Consider the following 25,542-nt stretch of genomic DNA (forward strand, 5'->3'; position numbering starts at 1 on the left):
GAAAACCCACGCGGTCACAGGGAGAACTTGCAAACTCCACACAGGCAGTACCCAGAATTGAACCCGGGTCCCTGGAGCTGTGAGGCTGCAGTGCTAACCACTGCGCCAAGTGCTCATCCAGGTACTTTTTAAAGGATGTGAGGCAACCCGCCTCTACCACCCTCCCAGGCAGGGCATTCCAGACCGTCGCAGATGCATTTGTTCATGATAGTATTGGTAGGAGTGACCACTGTACAATTCTTGTGAAAACAAAATCCCACCTTCACACAGGATACCCTCCATTGTGTTTTGCGGCACTAGTACCATGCTAAATGGGATCGATTCAGAACAGATCTGGCAGCTCAAAACTGGGCATCCATGAGGCACTGTGGGCCATCAGCAGCAGCAGAATTGTATTCAACCACAATCTGTAAACTCATGGCCTGGCATATCCCCCACTCTACTATTACCATCAAGAGCAGGAGAGCTTGCCAGGAGCAACACCACATGCCTCAAAATGAAGTGTCAACCTGGTGAAGCAACAGCATAGGACGACTTGTATACCAAACAGCAGAAGCAGCATGCAATAGACAGCTAAGTGACCCCACAACCAATGGATCACATCTAAGCTGTGCAGTTCTGCTACAGCCAGTTATGAATGGTGGTGGACAATTAAACAACTAACAGGAGGACGAGGCTCCACAAATATCCCCATCCTCAATGATGGGCAGCCCAGCAAAAGAAAAGGCTGAAGTATTTGTGACCATCTTCAGCCAGAAGTGCTGAATTGATGATCCCCTCCTGAGATCCTCAGCATCACAGATGCCAGTCTTCAGTCAGTTTGATTCACTCCATGTGATATCAAGAAATGGCTGAAGGCACTGGATACTGCATGACCAACATCTTCCTCCAGGGCGGACATCACCACAAGGTATCATGGCATCACCCAAGATCTGTGCACTGGAGTGCTGACTTGGGTTGCATTAGAGTGCTATAGTGGAAGTTTGGTAACTGAGGATAATTAAGGGTTCATTTTATCTTAAATCTAATCTGTTGTATTTAGCAGATTAATTTAACAGTTGCTGTTAGGGTTGGAGAAGGTGAGTTTTAGACCAGCTTTAAACAAGGTTCTCTCAGGCTCTGCTTGCAGCTGCACCTTGTTAATTGGCTTAAACCAGTTTTCAGGGGCTAGAGTCAGTCAGTATAAAAGTGAGCCATCTTACAGTGCTGACTTGGATTGCATTAGAGTGCTATAGTGGAAGTTTGATAATTGAGGAAGTTCGGTGAGGAGGGAGTGAGGAGCTCCTTTCATTTCCTACCTGTCCTCAGAGTGAGGGGAGCCAAGAGCTTCCAAAGAACACAGCTGACTGGGAGAAGACTCAGAGGGCGGAGTTCCAGACCAGTAAGTATAAAAAACTTACCTCTGGTAAAAAAAACTGAAAGTGATGTCACAGGAAAGCTGTGACCTGATTGGCTGGTAGGGAATTTTTACTGAATTTGAAAATAAAACATTGATTAAAAATTGATTAAAACCCTAATTAACGAATTAATAAGTAGAGTAACTAAACCAGAGGGAGGAGATTACTGTATTTACTTAGCATTTAATATTTATAGTAGGAATCTAGCACTAGGGACCATATAGTTAATTATAATTTAGTAAGGATTTAATAAGTATTCATTTTAAATTAATTTATTAATTAGTGCTAGGAATGTCAGTTAGAGGGGTGAAGTGCTTCACCTGAGAGATGTGGGAGGTCCGTGATGCTTCCAGTGTTCCGGACGACTACATTTGCAGGAAATGTATCCAGTTGCAGCTCCTCACAGACCGCATGGATCGGTTGGAGCGGCAACTGGATGCACTTAGGAGCATGCAGGTGGCAGAAAGTGTCATAGACGGGAGTTTTAGAGAAGTGGTTACACCCAAGGTGCAGGCAGATAGATGGGTGACGTGTGGCTGTCCCCCTCTCTAACAAGTATACCGTTTTGGATACTGTTAGCCATCCCCCCCCCCACCATCAGGGGAAGAAAACAGCAGCCAGAGCAGTGGCACCACGGCTGGCACTGTTGTTCAGCAGGGAGGGACAAAGCGCAGAAGAGCAATAGTTATAGGGGACTCTATAGTCAGGGGCACAGATAGGCGCTTCTGTGGACGTGAAAGAGACTCCAGGATGGTATGTTGCCTCCCTGGTGCCAGGGTCAAGGATGTCTCTGAACGGACAGGGAGCATTCTGAAGGGGAGGGTGAACAGCCAGAGGTTGTGGTACACATTGGTACCAACGACATAGGCAGGAAGAGTGACGAGGTCCTGCAGGGGGAGTGTAGGGAGTTAGGTGGAAAGTTAAAAGACAGGACCTCCAGGGTTGGAATCTCGGGATTACTCCCTGTGCCATGTGCCAGTGAGGCTAGAAATAGGAAGATAGTGCAGCTGAACACGTGGCAGAACAGCTGGTGTAGAAGGGAGGGTTTCTGATATCTGGACCATTGGGATCTCTTCAGCGACAGAGGGGACCTGTACAAGAAGGAAGGGTTGCATCTAAACTGGAGGGGCACAAATATCCTGGCTGCGAGGTTTGCTAGCGTCACTCGGGAGAGTTTAAACTAGTGTGGCAGGGGGATGGGAACCTGAGCAGTAGGACAGCAAGTGAAATAAATGAGGAGGAACTAGTAAATAAGGCCAGTAAGACTAAGAGGAAGAGCAGGCAGGCAGATGTTGTGGAGCACAGCGGGACTGGTGGTCTGAAGTGCATTTGTTTCAAAGCGAGAAGTATAACAGGTAAGGCAGATGAACTTAGAGCTTGGATTAGTACTTGGAACTATGATGTTGTTGCTATTACAGAGACTTGGTTGAGGGAAGGACAAGATTGGCAGTTAAATGTTCCAGGATTTAGAAGCTTCAGGCGGGATAGAGGGGGATGTAAAAGGGGTGGGGGAGTTGCATTACCTGTTGAGGAGAATATCACAGCTGTACTGCGGGAGAACACCTCGGAGGGGTCATACAGCGAGGCAATATGGGTGGAGCTCAGGAATAGGAAGGGTGCAGTCACGATGTTGGGGGTTTTCTACAGGCCTCCCAACAGCCAGCAGGAGGTAGAGGAGCATATATTTAGACAGATTTTGGAAAGATGTAAAGGTAACAAGGTTGTAGTGGTGGCTGATTTTAACTTCTCCTATATTGACTGGGACTCACTTAGTGCTAGGGGCTTTGATGGGGCAGAATTTGTAAGGAGAATCCCGGAGGGCTTCTTGAAACAACATGTAGATAGTCCAACTAGGGATGGGGCTGCACTGGACCTGGTATTGGGGAATGAGCCCGGCCAGGTGGTCGAAGTTTCAGTAGGGGAGCGTTTCGGGGACAGTGACCATAATTCCATAAGTTTTCAGGTACTTGTGGATAAGGATAAGGGTAGTCCTCGGGTGAAGGTGCTAAATTGGGGGAAGGCTAATTATAACAATATTAGGCAGGAATTGAAGAATTTAGATTCGGGGCGGCTGTTTGAGGGTAAATCAACATCTGACATGTGGGAGTCGTTCAAACGTCAGTTGATTAGAATCCAGGACCAGCATGTTCCTGTGAGGAAGAAGGATAAGTTTGGCAAGTTTTGGGAAGCTTGGATAACATGGGACATTGTGAGCCTAGTCAAAAAGAAAAAGGAAGCATTTGTAAGGGCTGGAAGGCAAGGAACTGACGAAGCACTTGAGGAATATAAAGACAGTAGGAAGGAACTTAAGCAAGGAGTCAGGAGGGCTAAAAGGGGTCATGAAAAGTCATTGGCAAACAGGATTAAGGAAAATCCCAAGGCTTTTTATACGTATATAAAGAGCAAGAGGGTAACTAGGGAAAGGGTTGGCCCACTCAAGGACAGAGAAGGGAATCTATGTGTGGAGCCAGAGGAAATGGGTGAGGTACTAAATGAGTACTTTGCATCAGTATTCACCAATGAGAAGGACTTGGTGGATGATGAGCCTAGGGAAGGGAGTGTAGATAGTCTCGGTCATCTCATTATCAAAAAGGAGGAGGTGTTGGGTGTCTTGCAAAGCATTGAGGTAGATAAGTCCCCAGGGCCTGATGGGATCTACCCCAGAATACTGAGGGAGGCAAGGGAAGAAATTGCTGGGGCCTTGACAGAAATCTTTGCATCCTCATTGGCTACAGGTGAGGTCCCAGAGGACTGGGGAATAGCCAATGTTGATCCTTTGTTTAAGAAGGGTGGCAAGGATAATCCAGGAAATTATAGGACGGTGAGCCTTACGTCAGTGGTTGGGAAATTATTAGAGAGGATTCTTCGGGACAGGATTTGCTCCCATTTGGAAACAAACGAACTTATTAGCGAGAGGCAGCATGGTTTTGTGAAAGGGAGGTCGTGTCTCACTAATTTGATTGAGTTTTTTGAGGAAGTGACAAAGATGATTGATGAAGGAAGGGCAGTGGATGTTATCTATATGGACTTCAGTAAAGCCTTTGACAAGGTCCCTCATGGCAGACTGGTACAAAAGGTGAAGTCACACGGGATCAGAGGTGAGCTGGCAAGATGGATACAGAACTGGCTCAATCATAGAAGACAGAGGGTAGCAGTGGAAGGGTGCTTTTCTGAATGGAGGGATGTGACTAGTGGTGTTCCGCAGGGATCAGTGCTGGGACCTTTGCTGTTTGTAGTATATATAAATGATGTGGAGAAAAATGTAGCTGGTCTGATTAGTAAGTTTGCGGACGACACAAGGGTTTGTGGAGTTGCGGATAATAATGAGGATTGTCAGAGGATACAGCGGGATATAGATCGGTTGGAGACTTGGGCGGAGAAATGACAGATGGAGTTTAATCCGGACAAATGTGAGGTAATGCATTTTGGAAGGTCTAATGCAGGTGGGAAGTATACAGTGAATGGCAGAACCCTTAGGAATATTAACAGGCAGAGAGATCTGGGCGTACAGGTCCACAGGTCACTGAAAGTGGCAACGCAGGTGGATAAGGTAGTCAAGAAGGCATACGGCATTCTTGCCTTCATCGGTCGGGGCATAGAGTATAAAAATTGGCAAGTCATGCTGCAGCTGTGCGGAACTTTAGTTCGGCCACACTTAGAATATTGCGTGCAATTCTGGTCGCCACGCTACCAGAAAGACGTGGAGGCTTTGGAGAGGGTACAGAAGAGGTTTACTAGGATGTTGCCTGGTCTGGAGGGCATTAGCTTTGAGGAGAGGTTGGATAAACTCGGATTGTTTTCACTGGAACGACGGAGGTGGAGGGGCGACATGATAGAGGTTTACAAAGTTATGAGCGGCAAAAGTGGATAGTCATAAGCTTTTTCCCAGGGTGGAAGACTCAGTTACTGGGGAACATAGGTTTAAGGTGAGAGGGGCAAAGTTTAGAGGGGATGTGCGAGGCAAGTTCTTTGCACAGAGGGTGGTGAGTGCCTGGAACTTGTTGCCGGGGGAGGTGCTGGAAGCAGGTACGATAGCGACGTTTAAGAGGCCCCGGAAGTGCAGAAGGTTTTAGTTTCGGCAGGCATCAAGATCGGCACAGGCTTGGAGGGCCAAATGGCCTGTTTCTGTGCTGTACTGTTCTTTGTTCTTTATCTGGACATTGGCCTCAACTAGATGTGGTCATCACAAGGAGGCATGATCTGCCCAGTGTCTTCACATCCGCACCTTCCGCAGTGCAGATTGCAACACCAACCACTCTCGTCAGCAGCAGATTGATTTTGCACCGCTGAAAGTTCCACAGCTGCAAACACGATGGCCTGCCATGCAACAGCATCCCTTGCATAAGCAATGATGACAAATACCAACACTGTCACTAGAACACTTACTACCCACCAAAGCCTTAACAGGAAGCATCGATGAAGATTACAAGTCATTAAGCTCAATTATCTATGAAACAGCAGAAGCATCATTCGGTAAAGGCGGAACTTGCAACAGTCACTGGTTTGAGAGCTACTCAGCTGAGATGATCTGCCATTGATGCAAAAACCAAAGCCTACATGTTGCACAACCAACCCAACAGCTAAGATGCTGCACGACATGAAAGTAGCCACAACAGCCATGCAAAGGGCTGGGCGATACTGCGTAAACGAACACTGGATCAGTTGTGTCGAAATTCAAACTGCATGTGACAAAGGAAATCTACGAGCCAGGTATGAAAGGATCAAGAGGGTGCTTGGTCGTGCCATCACCAGAGTTGCTCCCTGAAGTCGGCAGATGCAGTACTCGTCGACAGAAGTAAGCAGATGTCCCGAGTTCCGAAGAAGGGTCACTGACCCGAAACGTTAACTCTGCTTCTCTTTCCACAGATGCTGCCAGACCTGCTGAGTGATTCCAGCATTTCTTGTTTTTGTTTCAGATTTCCAGCATCCGCAGTATTTTGCTTTTATATAAGCAGATGTCCCGCTGGGCTGAACACTACTGTGAGCTGTACTCATGAGTCTGACATCTCCCAGTCTGTACTTGACGCTCTCCTGCAACTTCCTGTCATGGATGAGTTAGATGAAGAACCCTCATCGCTGGAGCTCGAGAAGGCGATAGACGGCCTAGCGAACAGAAGGGCACCGGGCAAGGGCTGAATTCCAGCAGAACCTTTCAAGCAAGGGACTAGTAGAAGACCTCAGGAGGATAGAGGCAGTCTGGTGAAATGGGGAACACAAGAACAAAAGAATTAGGAGCAGGTATCTGGAATGAGCTGCCTGAGGAGGTGGTGGAGGCAGGAACAGTAGCGACATTTAAGAGGCATCTGGACAGGTACTTGAATGAGCAAGGCATAGAGGGATATGGAATTAGTGCAGGCAGGTGGGATTAGTATAGATAGGCATTATGGTCGGCACGGACGCGGTGGGCCGAATGGCCTGTGTCTATGCTGTACGACTCTATGACTAAGCACAAAAAGTTCCATCTATTGCCCCACCTTTCTGACCATCTCCTCTGTTGGAAAGTAAGCTCGGTTCCACAGGAGATGCGTGACTCCAAAATCATCTCACTATACAAAAACAAAGGCGACAGAGGAGACTGCAACAGTTACAGGGGCATCTCACTCCTTAGCATCACAGGGAAGGCCTTTGCTAGGGTCAAAAGACTCTATTTACTTGTAGACAGAGTATACCAAAGTATGCACAGTTTCTGTGCTGGCAGATCTACCGTGGACATGATCTCCAAACACAAACTACGAGAAGTGTAGGGAACAGAGTTACCCCTTTACGTTACTTTTGTAGATCTCACTAAGGCATTTGACACTGTCAGCAGAGCAGGGATGTACAAGATTTGGGGAAAAATTGGCTGTCCACCGAAGCTCCTCAGTCTGATCTCCTTCCATGTCAACACACACTGCACTGTACAGTTTGATAGCTCCACTTTCGACAGTTTCGGAGTGAAGAATGGAGTGAAGCAGGGTCATGTTCTAGCCCCCACTCTATTTGGCATCATCGTCTCCATGCTCCTGACCTTCGTCTTCCCTGTAGACTTGGAAGGAGTCTATATGCACACTGTCAGACAGCAAGCTGTACAATCTATCAAGGCTGAAAGCAAAAGACAAAAATTTTTTGCGTCCTGATCAGAGAATTCCTCTGCTGATGCTGCGTCAGTTGCTCACAGGGAAACGCAGTTACAAAGGCTCATGGACTATCTCTCCCATGCCTGTACCTTTGTTCTCCTTGACTATAAGCCTCAAGAAAACTGTGGTCATGGGATATGGTGTCGCATCTCTGCCCCGATCACACTAAGTAACACCCCACTGAGTCCACGGTGACAGACAATCTGTCCCTTTGATGCTGAGCTCTATGCACGCATAAGGAAAGCAGCTACCACCTTTGGTCGATTTCCAAAAGACATTTGATATATGGAGTACAATAAAGGGTACAACTCTAAAGGGGTGCAGGAGCAAAGGGATCCAGGTGTGTATGTGCATAAGTCATTGAAGGTAGCAAGACATGTTGAGAAAGCCATTAATAAAGCATACAGTATCCTAGGCTTTATTAATAGGAGCATAGAATACAAGAGCAAGGAGGTTATGTTAAACCTGTGTTACGACCGACCGCTCCAGTCAAAGCCCCCAGTCAAAATAAACGATTCTGATGGTAGTGGGAGAAACGCACTGTTAATTCAATCCTGTCCCTCCACAGATCACCTAACATATCATTTTAAGCCTTCCAAATTAAAGAAAGACCCTGCCAAATTGTACTATCTATTAACCCCCGAATGAGGCTAACCAAACCAGATGTCTTTTAATCAACAAATTAACTGTTTAATTTTTAAAAACTAAATTCTTAAACACTGTGAAGATATAAACAATATTTAAAATAGAAAAATTAGAGTCCTTGCAAATTTACAATCCAGTGTTGCTTGAAGTCTTCACAGCCGTCCAATGGGGAAAAAAGGTTCTTCCACAGTAGAACAATTCGTAGTCTAATTCCAACAGCTTTCCTTCCTTCAGTTTAAAGTATCAGAGATCACTGTTTTGCCTTGACTTTGTAGAATTTTGAGATAAAATTAAACAGAATAAATTCTCTTCCTTCAGTTTAAATGGCTGAGAGCTCTTCTTTCAGGTGCTATCATCAGCCGTCTGTCTGTGTTCTGTTGGAACAGACTGTCTTCAACTAAAAAGCCAGTTCAAAATTGAATTGTAACAAACGTATTGCTTGATGCTCAGTCTAAGTGGCTCTATCCAAGGTAACGAGAATGTACCCTTTGAATCGCAGTCTCCAAATGGCTATATCCAACGGCAACCAAAAATGCAATTGCTCCGCTCCTGAGGCTTGCTGGTTCTTGAAGCAGTACTGATTCTTTCCAAGCCTTAAAGGCACACCACATATTCCTGGGGGGGGGGGAAACCATATGATCATAACACTTGTATGAAACACTTCAGCCTCACCTGGAGTATTGTGTCCAGTTTTGGGTGCCACACTTTAGGAAAGATGTGGATGGTCCAGGGCTGAGGAATTTCATTTACGAAGATAGATTGGGGAAGTTGAGACTGTTTTCCTTGGAGAAAAGAAGGCTGAGAGATTTGATAGTGGTATTTAAAATCATGAGGGGTCTGGGCTGGGTAGATAGGAGAAAACTTCACACTCGTGAATGGATCAAGAATGACAGGGCACAGATTTAAGGTAATTAGCAAAAGAAGCAATGACGACATGAGGAAAAACATTTTTATGCAGCATGAGGTTAAGGTCTAGAATGCGCTGCCTGAGAGTGTGGTGGAGACAGGTTCAGTTGAGGCATTCAAAAGGGAATTGGATAGTTATCTGAAAAGAAAGAAAATGCAGGGTTAGAGGGAGAAGGTGGGGCAGTGGCACTAGACACATTGCTCATTCGGAGAGTTGGTGCAGACATGATGGGCCGAATGGCCTCCTTTTGCACTGTAACAATTCTGAGATTCTTTGAAAAGAGCCTAGAAGAGCTAGTACTGAAATATGTAGAACATGTATAAATGCTAAAATTTTAATGTTCTTCCACTATAAAAAAAAAAATATGCAACTTGGTTTTGGGCAACAACAGAACTTAAGCCATTTTCAATGTTGGTAGGCCATATTCTTTAATTCAGCTCCTAGTTCCTGGTACTTTCCAACAAGGACCACAACAACTGGGTCCTCCCCCTCCCCCTCCAATATCCTTTGAAGCTAAAATAAAAGCAAAATACTGCAGATGCTGGAAATCTGAAATAAAAACAAGAAATGCTGGAAATACTCAGCAGCATCTGTGGAGAGAGAAGCAGAGTTAATGTTTCAGGTCAGTGACCTTTCATCAGAACTGGCAAAGGTTAGAAATGTAATAGGTTTTAAGCGAATAAAGTGGGGGTGGGGCAATGATAACAAAAGGGAAGGTGTTGATAGGACAGAGGGTCACAGAATAACTGACAAGAAGGTCATGGGGCAAAGGGTGTGTTAATGGTGTGAAAGACAAAGCAATAGTGCAGAGAGGGTGTTAAATGACAGAATAATGAACAGCCCAAAAGCGCAAACCAGAAAAAAAAGGTGGGCAGGCACATGGTAAAAAAATGAATGATGAACCAAACTAAAATAAAATAAAAATATAAAAAGGGGGGGGGGCAGTCATGCTCTGAAATTTTTGAACTCAGTGTTCAGTCCGGTAGGCTGTAGCGTGCCTAATCGGTAAATGAGATGCTGGTCCTCGAGCTTACACTGATGTTCACTAGAACACTGCAGCAAGCCCACGACAGAGTTGGGAGCAGGGGGGTGTGTTGAAATAGCAAGTGACAGGAAGCTCGGTCATGTTTTCAGACTGAGCGAAGGTGTTCCGCAAAGCGGTCACTCAATCTGCATTTGGTCTCCCCAATGTAGAGGAGACCGCATTGAGAGTAGTGAATACAGTATACTGCATTGAAAGTAGTGCAAGTAAATCGCTGCTTCACCTGAAAGGAGTGTTTGGGGCCTGGGATACTAAGGAAAGAGGAGGTAAAACGGCAGGTATTACACCACTTGCGATTGCATGGGAAGGTGCTGTGGGAAGGGTCGGGAGTAATGGAGGAGTGGACCAGAGTGTCATCGAGGGAGCGATTCCTTTGGAATGCTGAAGGGATGGGAGGGCAAGATGCATTTGGGAGTGGCATCATGCTGGACATGGCGGAAATAGCAGAGGTTGATCCATTGGATGTGGAGGCTGGTGGGGTGGAAAGTGAGGACAAGGGGAACCCTGTTGTGGTTCTGGGAGGGAGGGGAAGGGGTGAGGGTAACTTAGGACATATCGAAGCTAGTTCGAAATGTTCCTCATCCTGGCACCGGATAGGCAACATACCATGTAGGACTCTCGATTTTGCTTCCAGAGAATGCTACCTGTTCCCCTAATTACAACTGCCTTCCTCCTCCCCTCCTTTGAACAACCTGCTACTCCAAGATGCCATGGTCCGCATTCTGGCTCCCCTTCTGACAGTTATTATCCTTATTCTCACAGCTAGCAGGTCATTGTACCTGTTGGTACAATGTTGGATAGGATCAGTTTCTGCCACTCCTTGTTCTGTCTCACATGGGCCACACCAAACCTGTTCTGATCCTGCACAGTGGCGCAGTGGTTAGCACCGCAGCCTCACAGCTCCAGCGACCCGGGTTCAATTCTGGGTCCTGCCTGTGTGGAGTTTGCAAGTTCTCCCTGTGTCTGCGTGGGTTTCCTCCGGGTGCTCCGGTTTCCTCCCACATGCCAAAGACTTGCAGGTTGATAGGTAAATTGGCCATTATAAATTGCCCCTAGTATAGGTAGGTGGTAGGGAAATATAAGGATAGGTGGTAGGGAAATATAAGGACAGGTGGGGATATGGTAGGGATATGGGATTAGTGTAGGATTAGTATAAATGGGTGGTTGATGGTCGGCACAGACTCGGGCCGAAGGGCCTGTTTCAGTGCTGTATCTCTAAACTAAACTCTCTCAAGGTGAGAAGTCTGAAGCAAACTGCCCAGATACTGCTTCCCCTCTCTTATACGCCAAGATTGTCTCCAACTCATTCCAGCTCAATGACGCTGACCCAGAGAGATTCGAGAGGGAAACATCTTCTACACATGTGTTTGCTTGGGACAGTCTCTCCACAAACTCCCATATACTGCAGTCCAACCACACAACCTGCTCTGCCATATCTTAGTCTAGATTAATTATATCTACTCTTTAGTTTTTTTACACACTGACTTGCATTAAGTACTAAAACAATGGATAAATGTTTAACTGCCTCAAGCATACCTGAGCCCCTACAAGTATTGGAGACAAAAAGCAGCACCTCCTTTCCCCACACCAAAATTCCATACTCTTCAATAACCCAACTTTACACTGTTTTCAGTGCACTCTGTTTATGACAGCTCTGTGCCACCACTCTGTGTAGGTCAGTGCTGCAGGCCGGTATTGAACAGGTGCTTGCTTCATTGTTACCGTTGGGTGAGGTGCTATGGTGGTTTGGGTGTGTGTCCTGTTTACTATTTCAGTGGCTTGGATGTATATCCTGTGTGTACATAACCACTATGCTACCTTACCTCTAATGACATGCTGGCGCTTAATTAAGATGGCATTATTCCAGACCTGGAATGTTCTATCAGTGCTCTTCGCCAGTACCTGGTGCCCCAACCAACAAATTAGGTTGTGCCCACTGCAACTGTTCTGCTCACATACAGAAAGACACTTCTGACCACTTTCAAGTGGAGTTGAGGCAGAAGATCAGCCATGATCATATTGAATGATGGAGCAGGCTCGATGGGCCATATTGTCTAATTCTGCTCCTATTTCTTATATTCTTTACAGAGCAAAGCACAAAAATTGTCAGAGTAGGAGAGAGGGAGAATCCGATCAATTGAGGGTGTGGGAGAAGGCACTCGGGTTTTTAGGAAACTTAGAAGATGAGGTCTGTAGAGTGGCATTCCAAAGGGCAGGGGCATAGTAAGTTCTCCAGGTGGGAATTTGGAAACTCTGTTTAAAATACTATATGCAATTTCATTTTTTTTTAAATCAACATCTTAAATGAGCAATCCAGTTCACGTCAGATGGTGGAAATCACAGCATGGCATCTCTAATACAATAGAGAGTAAAACATCAGTGTCAAACAACTGAAACAAGATGATCTCACTGGAAATATTAACTTTCTTATCTGAGTTCCACCTGCTTCCCCTCAGTATTTGGATTAGTTTTAGAGTAATATAGGCATCAGTGAGCTTGTGTCAAAGCACATGGGCTGCCAAGGGAATGGAAGTGTGCAGCATATAGATGGTTATCACTGCAGGCCTCCCCACCTGTAATGCGTAGCGACAGCCCTCCTTTGAATTTTTTTTTAGAAAACCTTAACATTATTTCAGGAGTTCCAGCTTTCTTTGTCTTGCCTTTCTATCTCTTGGGAATGTACCTTGACTGTACCCAAAGTATCTCCTGTTTAAAGGCAGCTCGTTCCATTACGGTTTTGCCTGCCAATGTTTGATTCCAGATTAGGTAGGCATATCTGTTCTCACCCCATTGAAATTTGTTCTCCCTCAATTAATTATTTTTACTCTGGATTGATCCTTGTTCTTTTTCATAGCTAACCTAAACCTTACGATGCTATGAGCACTGTCCCCTAAATGTTCCCCTACTGTCCATTGATCCAGTTGTCCCACATCATTCCCCAGAACCAAATCCAATGATGCTTCTTTCCTCATTGGACTGGAAATATACTGATCTCATTCCCCTGAACACACTTCAGATACTTCTCCCCCTTCTTTGCCCTTTTACATTATTACGATCTGAGTCTATATTGGAATAATTAAGTCCCCCATTATAACTATAGTTTTTCCATCCCTCTAATTTCCTGCAAATTTGTTCCTCTATATCTAGTTGGTGGCCTATAGAATACACTCAGTAGTGTTGTGGTACCTCTGTTGTTTCTTAGCTCTAACCAAATAGATTCTGTCTTTGACCCATCTAGGGAATCTCTGTAGCACTAATATTCTCCATCAATATTGTCATCCTTTCTCCTTTCTTTCCTTCCCTATCTTTCCCCAACACCTTGTATTCCGGAATATTTAGTAACCAGTCCTGTCCTTTTTTGAGCCAAGTCGCTACCATTGCTACAGCATCATATTCCCAGGGAATTGCAGCTCACAGTTGCCTCAGTTGCATTTACAAACTTTTGTTGTACACTGAAAAGTAAAATTTTACTACACGGTCATTGGCCACAAAATTGTTTGGGTAATAAAATATTTCATAATGCAAATTCACTACAACTCAGGAAAGGTTAGGACAGACAAAGCTGGAGCTCACTGGATGACAAAAAGGAGAGAGTAAGGTGAAGCAGAAAAAGGTTGCATATGATAGATGTCAGGTTGATAATGCAAGTGAGAATCAGGCTGAATATAGAAGGTTCAGAGGGGAAGTGAAAAAAGGAATGAGAAGCAAAGAGAAAGTATGAGAAGAGACTGGCAGCCAACATAAAAAGGAATCTAAAAGTCTTCTAAAGGCATATAAATAGTAAAAAGAGTAGGAGGGTCGGTTAGGAACCAAAAAGAGGATCTATGCATGGAGGCAGAGGGAATGGTTGAGATATAAAATGAGTACTTCGCGAGGAAGATGCTGCCAAATTCAATGAAAGAGGAGGCAAGGAAGATTCTGGATAGGCTTAAAATTGATAAAACAGGAGGTATTGGAAAGGCTGGCTGTACTTAAAGCTGATAAGTCACCAGGACTGGATCAGATGCATTCAAGGATACTGAGGGAAGTAAAGATGGAAATTGCAGAGGCACTGGCCATAATCCCCCAATCCTCCTTAGATATGGGGTGGCGCCAGAGGAGTGGAGAATTGCAAATGTTACACCCCTGTTCAAAAAGGGTGTAAAAATAAACTCAGCAACTACAGGTCAGTCAGTTTAACTTTGCTAGTGGGAAAGCTTTTAGAAACTATAATCCAGGACAAAATTGAGTCACTCGGACAAATGTGAATTAATTAAGGAAAGCCAGTATGGATTTGTTAAGGGCAAATTGTGTTTAACTAACTTGATTGAGGTTTTTTGATGAAGTAACAGAGGGTTGATGCAGTCTCTGTGGACTTCTGAAAGATGTTTGATAAAGTGTGACATAACAGGCTTGTCAGCAAAATTGAAGCCCATGGAGTAAAGGGGACAGTAGCTGCATGGATGCAAAGTTGGCTGAGTAATGGGAAACTGAGTTGTGGTGAACACTTGTTTTTTTGGACTGGAGGAAGGTGCCCCAAGGGTCAGTAGTAGGACCCCCTGCTTTTCTTGATCTATATTAATAACCCAGACTTGGGTATGCAGAGCACAATTCCATAATTTGCAGATGATACAAAACTTGGAAGTATTGTGAACTGTGAGGAGGATAGTGATAGACTTCAAGCAGAAATAGATAGGCTGATAGACTGGGCGGACATGTAGTTGAAATTTAATGCTGAGAAGTGTGAAATAATGCATTTTGGTAGGAAGAACAAGGAAAGGCAATATAAAATAGAGGGTATAATTTTAAACGGGATGCAGGAGCAGAGAGACCTGAGGGTAAATGTGGGCAGTTTGAGAAGGAGGTTAGTATGGGATCCTAGACTTTATAAATGGGGACATAGAATACAAAAGCAAGGAAGTTATGGTGAACCTTTATAGAACGCTGGTTTGACCTCAATTGGAATATGGTGCCCAGAATTGCACACCACGCTTAGGTAAGGATTTGAAGGCATTGGAGGGGAAGTAGAAAATATTTGAGAATGGTTTCAGGGATGAGGGACTTCAGTTGTGAGGATGTATTGGAGAAGCTGGGGCTGTTCTCAAATAAAAGGTTGAGAGGAGATTTAATAGAAGTGTTCAAAAACAAGGGGTCTGGACAGAATAGATGGGGAGAAAGTGTTCCCATTGGTGGAAGGGTTGAGAGCCAGAGGACACCGATTTTAAAATGATTGGCAAAAGAACCAAAGGTGATATGAAAAACTTTTTTACACAGCAAGTGGTTGTGATCTGGAATGCACTGCCTGAGAGTGTAGTGGAGGCAATTGGAATCACGGCTTTCAAAAGGGAATTAGATAATCATCGGAAGGGAAAAACATTTACAGGGCTAAGGGAAAAAGGCAAGGGAGTGGGACTAGCTGAGTTGCTCTTGCAGAGAGCCAGCATGGACATGACAGGCCAAATGGCCTCCTCTTGTACTGTAAACATTCTATGATTCTAGTGAAATGGAAGCTCTTCCTTGCAGAATACTGCAGACCAGGAGGTGGACCTGGGCAGAATATTACACTGTGGGAAATGATGATCCACTTAGTCTTTTTCCCCATATCGTTAAAAGCTCTTCTAACACTCTGGTCAGCCATTTCATGTCCTAATGACACTTCATGTTAAACAAAAAATCTCCTTTGTTTTGGTCATGAATTTAAATTTATTCTCTGCAAAAGCAAATATACAACAGAACAAAGCACAGGAACAGGCCATTCGGCCCTCCAAGCCTGCGCCGATTTTGATGCCTGTCTAAAATAAAACCTTCTGCACTTCCGGGGTCCGTATCCCTCTATTCCCATCCTATTCATGTATTTGTCAAGATGCCTCTTAAACGTCGCTATCGTATCTGCTTCCACCACCTCCCCGGCAGCAAGTTCCAGGCACTCACCACCCTCTGTGTAAAAAGACTTGCCTCGCACATCCCCTCTAAACTTTGCCCCTCGCACCTTAAACCTATGTCCCCCAGTAACTGACTCTTCCACCCTGGGAAAAAGCTTCTGACTATCCACTCTGTCCATGCCACTCATAACTTTGTAAACCTCTATCATGTCGCCCCTCCGCCTCCGTCGTTCCAGTGTAAACAATCCAAGTTTATCCAACCTCTCCTCCTAGCTAATACCCTCCAGACCAGGCAACACCCTGGTAAACCTCTTCTGTAGCCTCCACATCTTTTTGGTAGTGTGGTGACCAGAATTACACGCAATATTCTAAGTGTGGCCTAAGGTTCTGTACAGCTGCAGCATGATTTGCCAATTTTTATACTCTATGCTCCGACTGGTGAAGGCAAGCATGCCGTATGCCTTCTTGACTACCTTATCCACCTGCGTTGCCACTTTGTGATCTGTGGACCTGTATACCCAGATCTCTCTGCCTGTCAGTACTAACAGGTGTATATTATCTCAGAAATAGTTTACCCCGAATACCTTATCTAAACCCATATAATTTTGACCACCTCCTGCACTATTCACCTTTATTTTATGAAAAGGTTTCTCCAGTCTCATAACTGTCTTTCATTCATGGGATCTTACAGCACAGGAGGAGATCTTTCAGCCCATTGTGCCAGTGCCAGCTTTTTGGAAGAATTAGCCAGTTAGTCCCACTCTCGCTGTTCTTTCCCCATAACCCAGCAAATGTTTTCCTTTTCAAGTATTTATCCAATTTCTTCTTGAAAATTACTGTTGAACCTGCTTCCACTGCCTTTTAGGCAGCACATTCCAGATCAATAGTTCCCTATTCCTCTTCAACATCTTCACTTGTTATGCAGTATCCTTTACCCTGGCATCTGGAATGTGGCATGCTATTTGTGGCTCTTGACAGCTGTTGTAAAAGAACCTGCTGTATTCTGCTTACAATGGAATCTCCTGTTCATATGTTTCTGTAATCACGTGCCCCTCCAGGTAACCATTCACTCTGTCCTCCATTGATTTTGCTTATGGGTGTCGTCCTATAAGTTACCAACACAGGTGTTTGTATTATCTGTAAGTTCAATGCTGCCGAGAATCCCTGCACTGTGTCTTGTCTCCTCTTGCTGCCCCAAAGATGGTCATTCACTTCCCTTCCTCACAAACTCAGTCCACAGGTTACTGTGTGTTCCATGAGCCCTTCAGTCTCCTGCATATGATGGAAGGTCCTTGACTGCTCCTCAAGCTATGAAACCTGGATCGCGAGGGTAAGCAGTCAGATGTGGTCATCGCAGACCCTCCACATCATACACATGATACATGATAGTTTTGTTCGGAATTCCTCTCTAAGCCTTTCTACCTCTCCACTGCACTCTTTTCTTTTACTTATAAGGGCTCATGGAATTTTTGGGAGGGTAACATATTTACATGGATGGAGGATTAGTTAACAGACATGAATCAGAGTCAGGATACATGGGGCATCTTCAAGTTGGTAGACAGTGAATAATGGAGTGCCACAAGGATCAGTGCTGGGGTCGTGGCTATTTACAATCTATATTAATGACTTAGATACATTACTCAGTCTCTTTTAAGTTTGCTGACGATACAAAGCTAGATGGGAATGTAAGCTGTGAGGAGGACACAGGCTGCAAAGAGGTATAGACAGAGTAAGTGAGTGGGCAACAAGGCAGCAGGTGAAGTATAATGTAGGGAAGTGTGAAGTTATTCACTTTGGTAGTAAGAATAGAAAACCAGAATTTTTTGTTAAAAGGTGTGAAACCTTTAAATGTTGATCAGAGAGCCTTGGGTGTGCTCATGCAAGGAACACAAAGCTGACATGCAGATAGCAATTAGGAAGTAAATGGCATGCTCACCTTTGTTGCAAGAGGTTGGAGTACAGGAATAAGGAAATCTTGCTACAATTGTATACGGCTTTGCTGAGACCACACCTGGAGTACTGCGTGCACTTTTGGTCTCTAAGGAAGGATATACTTGCCTTGGAGGCAGTACAACGAAGGTTCACTAGATTGCTTCCTGGCTTGAGAGGGTTGTCCAATGATGAGAGGCTGAGTAAATTGGGTCTATACTGTCAAGTTTGGAAGCATGAGAGGTGATCTCATTGAAACATACAAGATTCTGAAGGGGCTTGACAGGGTAGACACTGAGAGGCTGTTTCCTCTGGCCAGAGAATCTAGAACATAGGGACACAGCCTCAGGATAAGGGGTCAATCATTTAGGACTGAGATGAGATATTTATTTACTTGGGTTGTGAATTTTTGGAATTCCCTACCCCAGAGGGTTGTGGATGCTCCATCGTTGAATTTATTCAAGCCTGGATAGACCAATCTCTCAGAAAATCAAACGATCTGGGGAGTGGGTGGGAAAGTGGAGTTAAGGCAGATGATCAGTCATGATCTTATGGAATGACTGAGCAGCTTGACAGGCCATATGGCCTATTCCTGCTGCTGTTTCTTATGTTCTTAAAACACACGTCTTTGACCAAGCTTTCGTTAACTCCTTCAGGTATCTCCTCTGTCTCATTTTGTCTGATTACACTTCTATGGAGCACCTTAGCTCTTTTTCTGTTAAAAGCATATTTAAAAAATTAGTGAAATCCAGTACACTAACTTGGTAGCTTAACCCCTCTTTTAATTTTTTAATTTAAAGCCAAATGAACTGCGTATTACTGGTCTCGCTGCTTGGGCAAATGTGTGCAAGTGGAAGAGTTGCATAAAAGAACGTGTGTTTGCAGTGACTATCCACCCCTAGCCACTTTTATAAAATGATCTGGATGAGCCATTTAGTTTGAATGTAAAGCTAAGATATAGATGAAGATCAGCCTCTAAGAATTATTATACTAAGTATTATTACTCTTTCAAAAATGCAATGAAGTTAAACCTTTTAAGCTTCCTTTGGGAAAATTAAGTTTATCCCTATTGGCAGCTAAACCTGCATTTGTGGAGTCTAACCTTGGAGAACATGAATTCAGAGACAGGTACTACTTAAAAAGACAATACTATAGTTTTCTCTGTCACATTACTGACCTTTATATATCCTGTTATAGAGTCATAGAGTCGTACAGCATAGAAACAGGCCCTTCGGCCCACCGAAGATGGGGATGGAAATTGCAGGAAGTGCAAAAGGATTCCAAATTTTGAGAATTACATGGAGGTGACGCTGTGGTAAAATGATTGGAATGGGGAAAATGAAACGGCAGAGTGCAGTGAAAAAGTATTCCAACTAACAGTTCAGTAAATGCTGAATAATTATGATTTTTTTTAAAGTAAAATATCTAGTGTCTCAATCTGTCCCCATAATAGTAGAGGCTGTTTACATGTCCCAGCCAAGAATGGATACGCCTGGTTTTGTAAGCTTGTGAATAAAATGTTAAATTTTCGTGTCGCAACTTCTGCCTCACCTATTAACTTGTGGAATTAATTTAATATAAATTAGATACATTCGCAAGAAGCAGTGCCTCCTCAAGTAATGTTGGAGAGAAAGAAAATCAATTTGTATCTCAGTGCACCATTTCAGCATGTGGAGGACTTGAAGCAATGTAAGCAGAGCTGCTGTACTGAATGCAGATATGATTACTGATTTCAGTCACTACATTCATTGCCTGAGGTTTTCAGAGGTGTTGCACTCTGCTTCCAACATGTCTGACAGCAGTTTTAAAACCTGACTTTCAAGGAGCTCTCAGATTGTTGCACTGACTGATTCCATTCTTAAACGCTCTCAGAAGAACATGTGCTCTACTCTGGTATGACTTTACCATTTCCCTAGTTACTTTTGTCTGTAGCTTGCTTAGTGGTATATCTAGATTGATGCTAGTTTGAAAACCTTTTTATGCCATTGACTTAGCTTCATCAGATTGATATTGTCTTTAGGATGTTTAATCTTTTGAAACTGAATTTTGTAACTTCAATCCTGGTTTATTTTTAAATTAATCGCAGGTGTACATGAGAGTTTTACTTATCTGTAACTGCACAATAAGCAGAGATCCATTCAAATGTTACGCTTAGCTAAATATTAATCGTGGTTTCGTGTTACAAAATTAGATGATCCTGCTCATATAATAGACTAGATATCTCAGGAAAAATGTAAATTACCTCGGCATTTATAAAAAGATAACTGATCATTTAAGGAGGCTATGTTGAACCTATATAAAACACTAGTTCGGCTTCAGCTGGTGTATTGCGTCCAGTTCTGGGCGCTGCACTTTAGGAAGGATGTGAGGGGGTTCAAGAGGGTGCTTAAAAGATTTACAAGGATGATTCCAGGGTTTAGGAACTTCAGTTATGAAGATAGATTGGAGAAGCTGGGACTGTTTTTCTTGGAGAAGAGAAGGCTGAGGGGAGATTTGATAGAGGTATGGGCTATGGGCCAAGTGCTGGCAAATGGGATTATGTAGACAGGTGTCTTTAATGCATCGGTGCAGACTCGATGGGCCGAAGGGCCTCTTCTGCACTGTATTATTCTGTGATTCTGGTATTCAAATCATGGGTCTGGACAGAGTAGGTAGGGAGAAACTGTTCCCACTTGTGAAAGGATCGAGAACGAGGGGGCACGGATTTAAAGTAATTGGTAAAGCAAAAGCGACATGAGGAAAAGCTTTTTCACGCAGTGAGTGGTTAAGGTCTGGAATGCACTGCCTGAATGTGTAATTGAGGCATTAAAAAGGGAATTAGACAGTTATATGAAAAGGAAGAATGTACAGGATTACGGGGAGAAGGCCGGGAATGGCACTAGATGAATTGCTCATTTGGAGAGCCGGTGCAGACGTGATGGGCCGAATGGCCACCTTCTGCGCTGTAACAATTCTGTGATTCTCTGATATCCAGATAGAACTTTAATTGCTCGATATTTTGTTAAATACATTCAAATATATTAAAATTTTGCACTGTGGACTTTGTAAGATTCATTTAAGAAACTTACTGTACATTACCTCTTGATGCTCATTTTTGAGTTCAAAGAATTCCTCCAATTTTACTACATTGGACTTTTTAAAACTAAGCAGTTGCCAGCACAATGTTATAAATGCTCAAAAAAAGGTCTTAAAACTATAAATGTGCTGACTAATCTTGCCAATCCATTCCTGTCATTCACTGTATGCCTTTCTATATACTCCTTGAAGATTCCAGTCCGAGGACAATTTGAATGATGGCGGCTGATTCCAAGGGGAAGAGGAGGGGTTCAAGACAACCAAAATGTGCTTTCTGTAAACTAAATAAAGAGGAGCATTGTGGTCAGTTGTTAGTAGCCCAAAGCCAGAAGATGGCAGCACATCACAGATGTATGGTAAGTGAAGAGAAGCAGCAATCATTTGGAGTCCTAAACTAACAATTAGGCAGACATTGATGCTTCTCCTGCCTTCAGATTCCCCAACTTCTGCTCTCCTCAACAGAAGTTAGTAAATTCTAAGTATGGAATAAAAACAGAAAATGCTGGAAATACTCAGGTCAGGCAGCATCTGTGGAGAGAGAAGGAAAGTTTAACATTTCAGGTCTGTGACCTTTCATCAGAACTGGCAAAGGTAAGAAAAGTATTAGGTTTTAAGCAAGTGGTGGGGGGGTTGGTGGGGAAGAGAACATAAAGGAAGGTATGTGATGGGGCAGAGGGCATGAGAGATTAAATAACAAAGATGTCATGGGATAAAAGCAAAGAGTGTAAATGCTTGCGGTGAAATCATAGACAGTTCAAGACACAGAAAGGCCACGGCCCGTCACGTCTGTGCCGGCCAAAAAACGATCCACCTATTCTAATCCCACCTTCCAGTATTTGGTCCGTAGCCCTGCAGATTGTGGCACTTTAGGTGCATATCCAGACTCTTGAATGAGGTTAAAGGTCTCTGCCTCAACTACCCTTTCAGGCAGTGAGTTCCAGACCCCCACCACCCTCTGGGTGAAAAAGTTTTTCCTAATCTCCTCTCTAATTTTTCGACCAATCAATTTAAATCTATGCCCCGTAGTCACTGACTTTCCTGCTAAGGTGAATAGGTCCTTCACCTCCACTGTATCCAGGCCCCTCAATATTTTGTGCATTTCAATTAGATCTCCCCTCAACCTTCTCTGTTCCAAGGAGAACAATCCCAGCCTATCCAGACAAAGTATTAGTCCAGAGAGAGTGTTAATGTCAGAATATTGACCAGCTCTGTCCAAAACCACATCATGAAAAACAGGCACATGATTAAAAAAAAAATTTGAAAAAAATTTCAGTCATGCTCTGAAATTGTTAAACGCATTGAGTCCGCTAGGCTGTCGAGTGCCTAATCGAAATATTAGGTGCTGCTTCTCGAGCTTGTGTTGATGATTACTGGAACACAGAATCACAGAATAATACAGTGCAGAAGAGGCCCTTCAGCCCATCGAGTCTGCACGATGCATTAAAGACACCTGACGTCTACCTAATCCCATTTGCCAGCACTTGGCCCATAGCCTTGAATGTTATGACGTGCCAGGTGCACATCCAGGTACTTTTTAAAGGATGTGAGGCAACCCGCCTCTAACACCCTCCAAGGCAGGGCATTCCAGACCGTCGCCACCCTCTGGGTAAAAAAAGTTCCTCAAATCCCCCTTAAATCTCCTGCCCTCACCTTAAACTTGTGTTCCCTCGTAACTGACCCTTCAACTAAGGGGAACAGCTACTCCCTATCCACCCTGTCCATGCCCCTCATAATCTTGTACACCTCGATTAGGTCACCCCTCAGTCTTCTCTGCTCCAGCGAAAACCACCCAAGCCTATCCAACCTCTTCATAGCTTAAATGTTCCATCCCAGGCAACATCCTGCTGAATCGCCTCTGCACCCCCTCCAATGCAATCACTTCCTTTCTGCAGCAGGTCAAGGACAGAAATGTGGGCACGAGAGCAGGGTGGTGGTGAAATGTCAAGCAACCGGAAGCTCGGGGTCATGCTTTCAGACTGAGTGGAGGTGTTCTACAGAACGGTCACCCAATCTACATTTAGTCTCTCCGATTTAGAAGCGACCACATTGTGAACAGCGAATATAGTATACTAAATGGAAGGAAGTACAATTAAATCGCAGCTTCATCTGGAAGAAATGTTTGGGGCCTTGGATGGTGGTGAGAGAGGTGGTGAAAGGGCAGGTATTACACCTCCTGTGATTGCATGGGGTGGTGCCGTGAGAAGGGGACCAGGTGATGGAGGAGTGGATCATGGTGTTGCGGAGAGAACAATCCACATAAAACAGGAGCAGAAGTAGACCATATGGACCATTGAGCCTGTTCTGCCATTCAATATGACCACGGCTGATGTTGGGCTTCAGTTTCACTTTCCTGTGCACTCCCCATATCCCTTGATTCCCTGTGAGATCAAAAATCTATCTATCCCAGCCTTAAATGTATTCAGTGATGGAGCATCCACAACCCGCTGGGGTACAGAATTCCAAAGATTCACAACCCTTTGAGTGAAGTAATTTCTCATCTCAGTCCTGAATGATCGGCCTATTATCCTGAGACTGCCCCCGAGTTCTAAATTCTTTGACCAGCGGAAACAATCTGTGTTTACCCTATCAAGACCTTTCAGAATCTAGTATGTATCGATTAGATCGCTTCTCATTCTTCTAAACTGCAGAGAATATAGACCCAATTTACTCAGCCTCTCATCATAGAACAACCCCCTAATCCCAGGCACCAATTTAGTAAATCTTCGCTGCACTGCCTCCAGTGCAATGTATCTCCCGGAATGCTGACGGGGGGTGGGTGGTGGAGGGGTGCGAAAGGGAAGATGCTTGGTGGTGGCATCATGCTGGAAGTGGCAGAAATGGTGGAGGATGATCCTTTGGATGTGGAGGCTGGTGTGGTGGAAAGTGAGGGCAAGGGGAACCCTGTCACGGTTCTGGGAGGGGAAGGGGTGAGGGCAGAAGTGCGGGAAACGGTTGAGGGCCCTGTCAACCACAGTGGAGGGGAGTCCTCGGTTGAGGAAAAAGGTAGATGTCAGAAGCGCTGTTGTGGAAGATTGCATCATCAGAACAGATGCGTCGGAGACTGAGAAACTGGGAGAATGGGATGGAGTCCTTGCAGGAAACTGGGTGTAAGGAAGTAAAAGCAAAATACTGCAGATGCTGGAAATCTGAAATAAAAACAAGAAATGCTGGAAATACTCAGCAGGTCTGGCAGTATCTGGAGAGAGGAGCAGAGTTAACGTTTCGGGTCAGTGACCCTTCGGAACTGGCAAATATTAGAAATGTCAAGGGTTATAAGCAAGTAAAGCGGGGGTGGGGCCTAGGTAACAAAGGAGAAGGTGTAGATTGGACAAGGCCACAGAATAACTGACCAGAAGGTCATGGAGCAAAGGCAAACAATATGTTAATGGTGTGTTGAAAGACAAAGCATTAGTACAGATAGGGTGTTAACGGACTGAAGATTGAACAGCCGCAAGTACAAACATGAAAAAAGAAGTGGGTAAGCAAACTGAACAACTAAGATGAAATGAAATAAACATACAAAAAAAATGTAAAAATGAAAAAATAACTAAAAATAAAAGTAAAATGGGGGGCCCGTCATGCTCTGAAATTATTGAACTCAATGTTCAGTCCGGCAGGCTGTAGTGTGCCTAATTGGTAAATGAGATGCTGTTCCTCGAGCTTGTGTTGATGTTCACTGGAACACTGCAGCAATCCCAGGACAGAGATGTGAGCATGAGAGCAGGGGGGAGTGTTGAAATGGCAAGCAACCGGAAGTTCGGGGTCCTGCTTGCGGACTGAGCGTTGGTGTTCCGCAAAGCAGTCACCAGTCTGCGTTTGGTCTCCCCAATGTAGAGGAGACCACATTGTGAGCAGCGAATACAGTATACTACATTGAAAGAAGTACAAGTAAATCGCTGCTTCACCTGAAAGCAGCTTTTGGGGCCTGGGATAGTGAGGAGGTAAATGGGCAGGTATTACACCTCCTGCGATTGCAGGGGAAGGTGCCATGGGAAGGGGACGAGGTGGTGGGGGTGTAAGGAAGTGTGGTCAAGGTAGCCGTGGGAGTCGGTGGACTTATAGTGAATATTAGTGGCAAGCCTATCCCCAGAGATGGAGACAGAGAAGTCGAGGAAGGAAAGTGAAGTGTTGGAGATGGACCATGTAAAGGTGAGAGAAGGGTGGAAATTGGAAGCAAAGTTGAAGTTTTCCAGTTGGGGGGGCGAGAGCAGGAAGCGGCGCTGATACAGTCATCAATGTACTAGAAAAAGATGTGAGGGAGGGGACCTCATTGAGCACAACAGCAAAGGTTCACCAGCACAACCAACCATACTTAGAATTTAGGTATTGCTATGGGTACCCACATGGGTCCTAGTAACGCCTGTCTTTTTGTGAGAGATATCGAACATTCCGAGTTCCAGTCCTACTCAGGTCCCCTCCCTCACATCTTTTTCTAGTACATTGATGACTGTATCAGCGCCGCTTCCTGCTGAGCCTGGGTAGACAGGTGCTGGTGAAGTGTTTGACTAAGACTCAGTCTTACTCTTACATGAATCCAGTTAGTCTCTGGATAGCAATTGGTTCACGAACC

The 25,542-nt window shown here is 44.4% G+C and overlaps 1 protein-coding gene across 14 annotated transcripts in view; it reads left to right on the forward strand.

Annotated features, from left to right (window-relative positions):
- The window catches only part of phf6 (PHD finger protein 6), a 119,360-nt gene that overhangs the window by 15,783 nt on the left and 78,035 nt on the right, over positions 1–25,542 (forward strand). For 4 of the 14 annotated variants that reach the window (XM_068047047.1, XM_068047037.1, XM_068047034.1 and 1 more), the window contains 3 exons: positions 17,202–17,298; positions 19,095–19,276; positions 21,165–21,328. In XM_068047047.1, coding sequence (XP_067903148.1) covers positions 21,188–21,328 — 141 coding nt within the window. In that variant the 5' untranslated portion in view covers positions 17,202–17,298; positions 19,095–19,276; positions 21,165–21,187. Of the gene's footprint in view, positions 1–6,352; positions 6,709–17,201; positions 17,299–19,094; positions 19,282–19,483; positions 19,791–21,164; positions 21,329–25,542 lie in introns of those variants that run through there. The other 10 variants (XM_068047045.1, XM_068047035.1, XM_068047040.1 and 7 more) reach the window with 9 other exon arrangements.

This window comes from Heterodontus francisci, chromosome 15 (assembly GCF_036365525.1).
Source record: "Heterodontus francisci isolate sHetFra1 chromosome 15, sHetFra1.hap1, whole genome shotgun sequence".
NCBI classification, from domain to species: Eukaryota; Metazoa; Chordata; class Chondrichthyes; order Heterodontiformes; family Heterodontidae; genus Heterodontus; species Heterodontus francisci.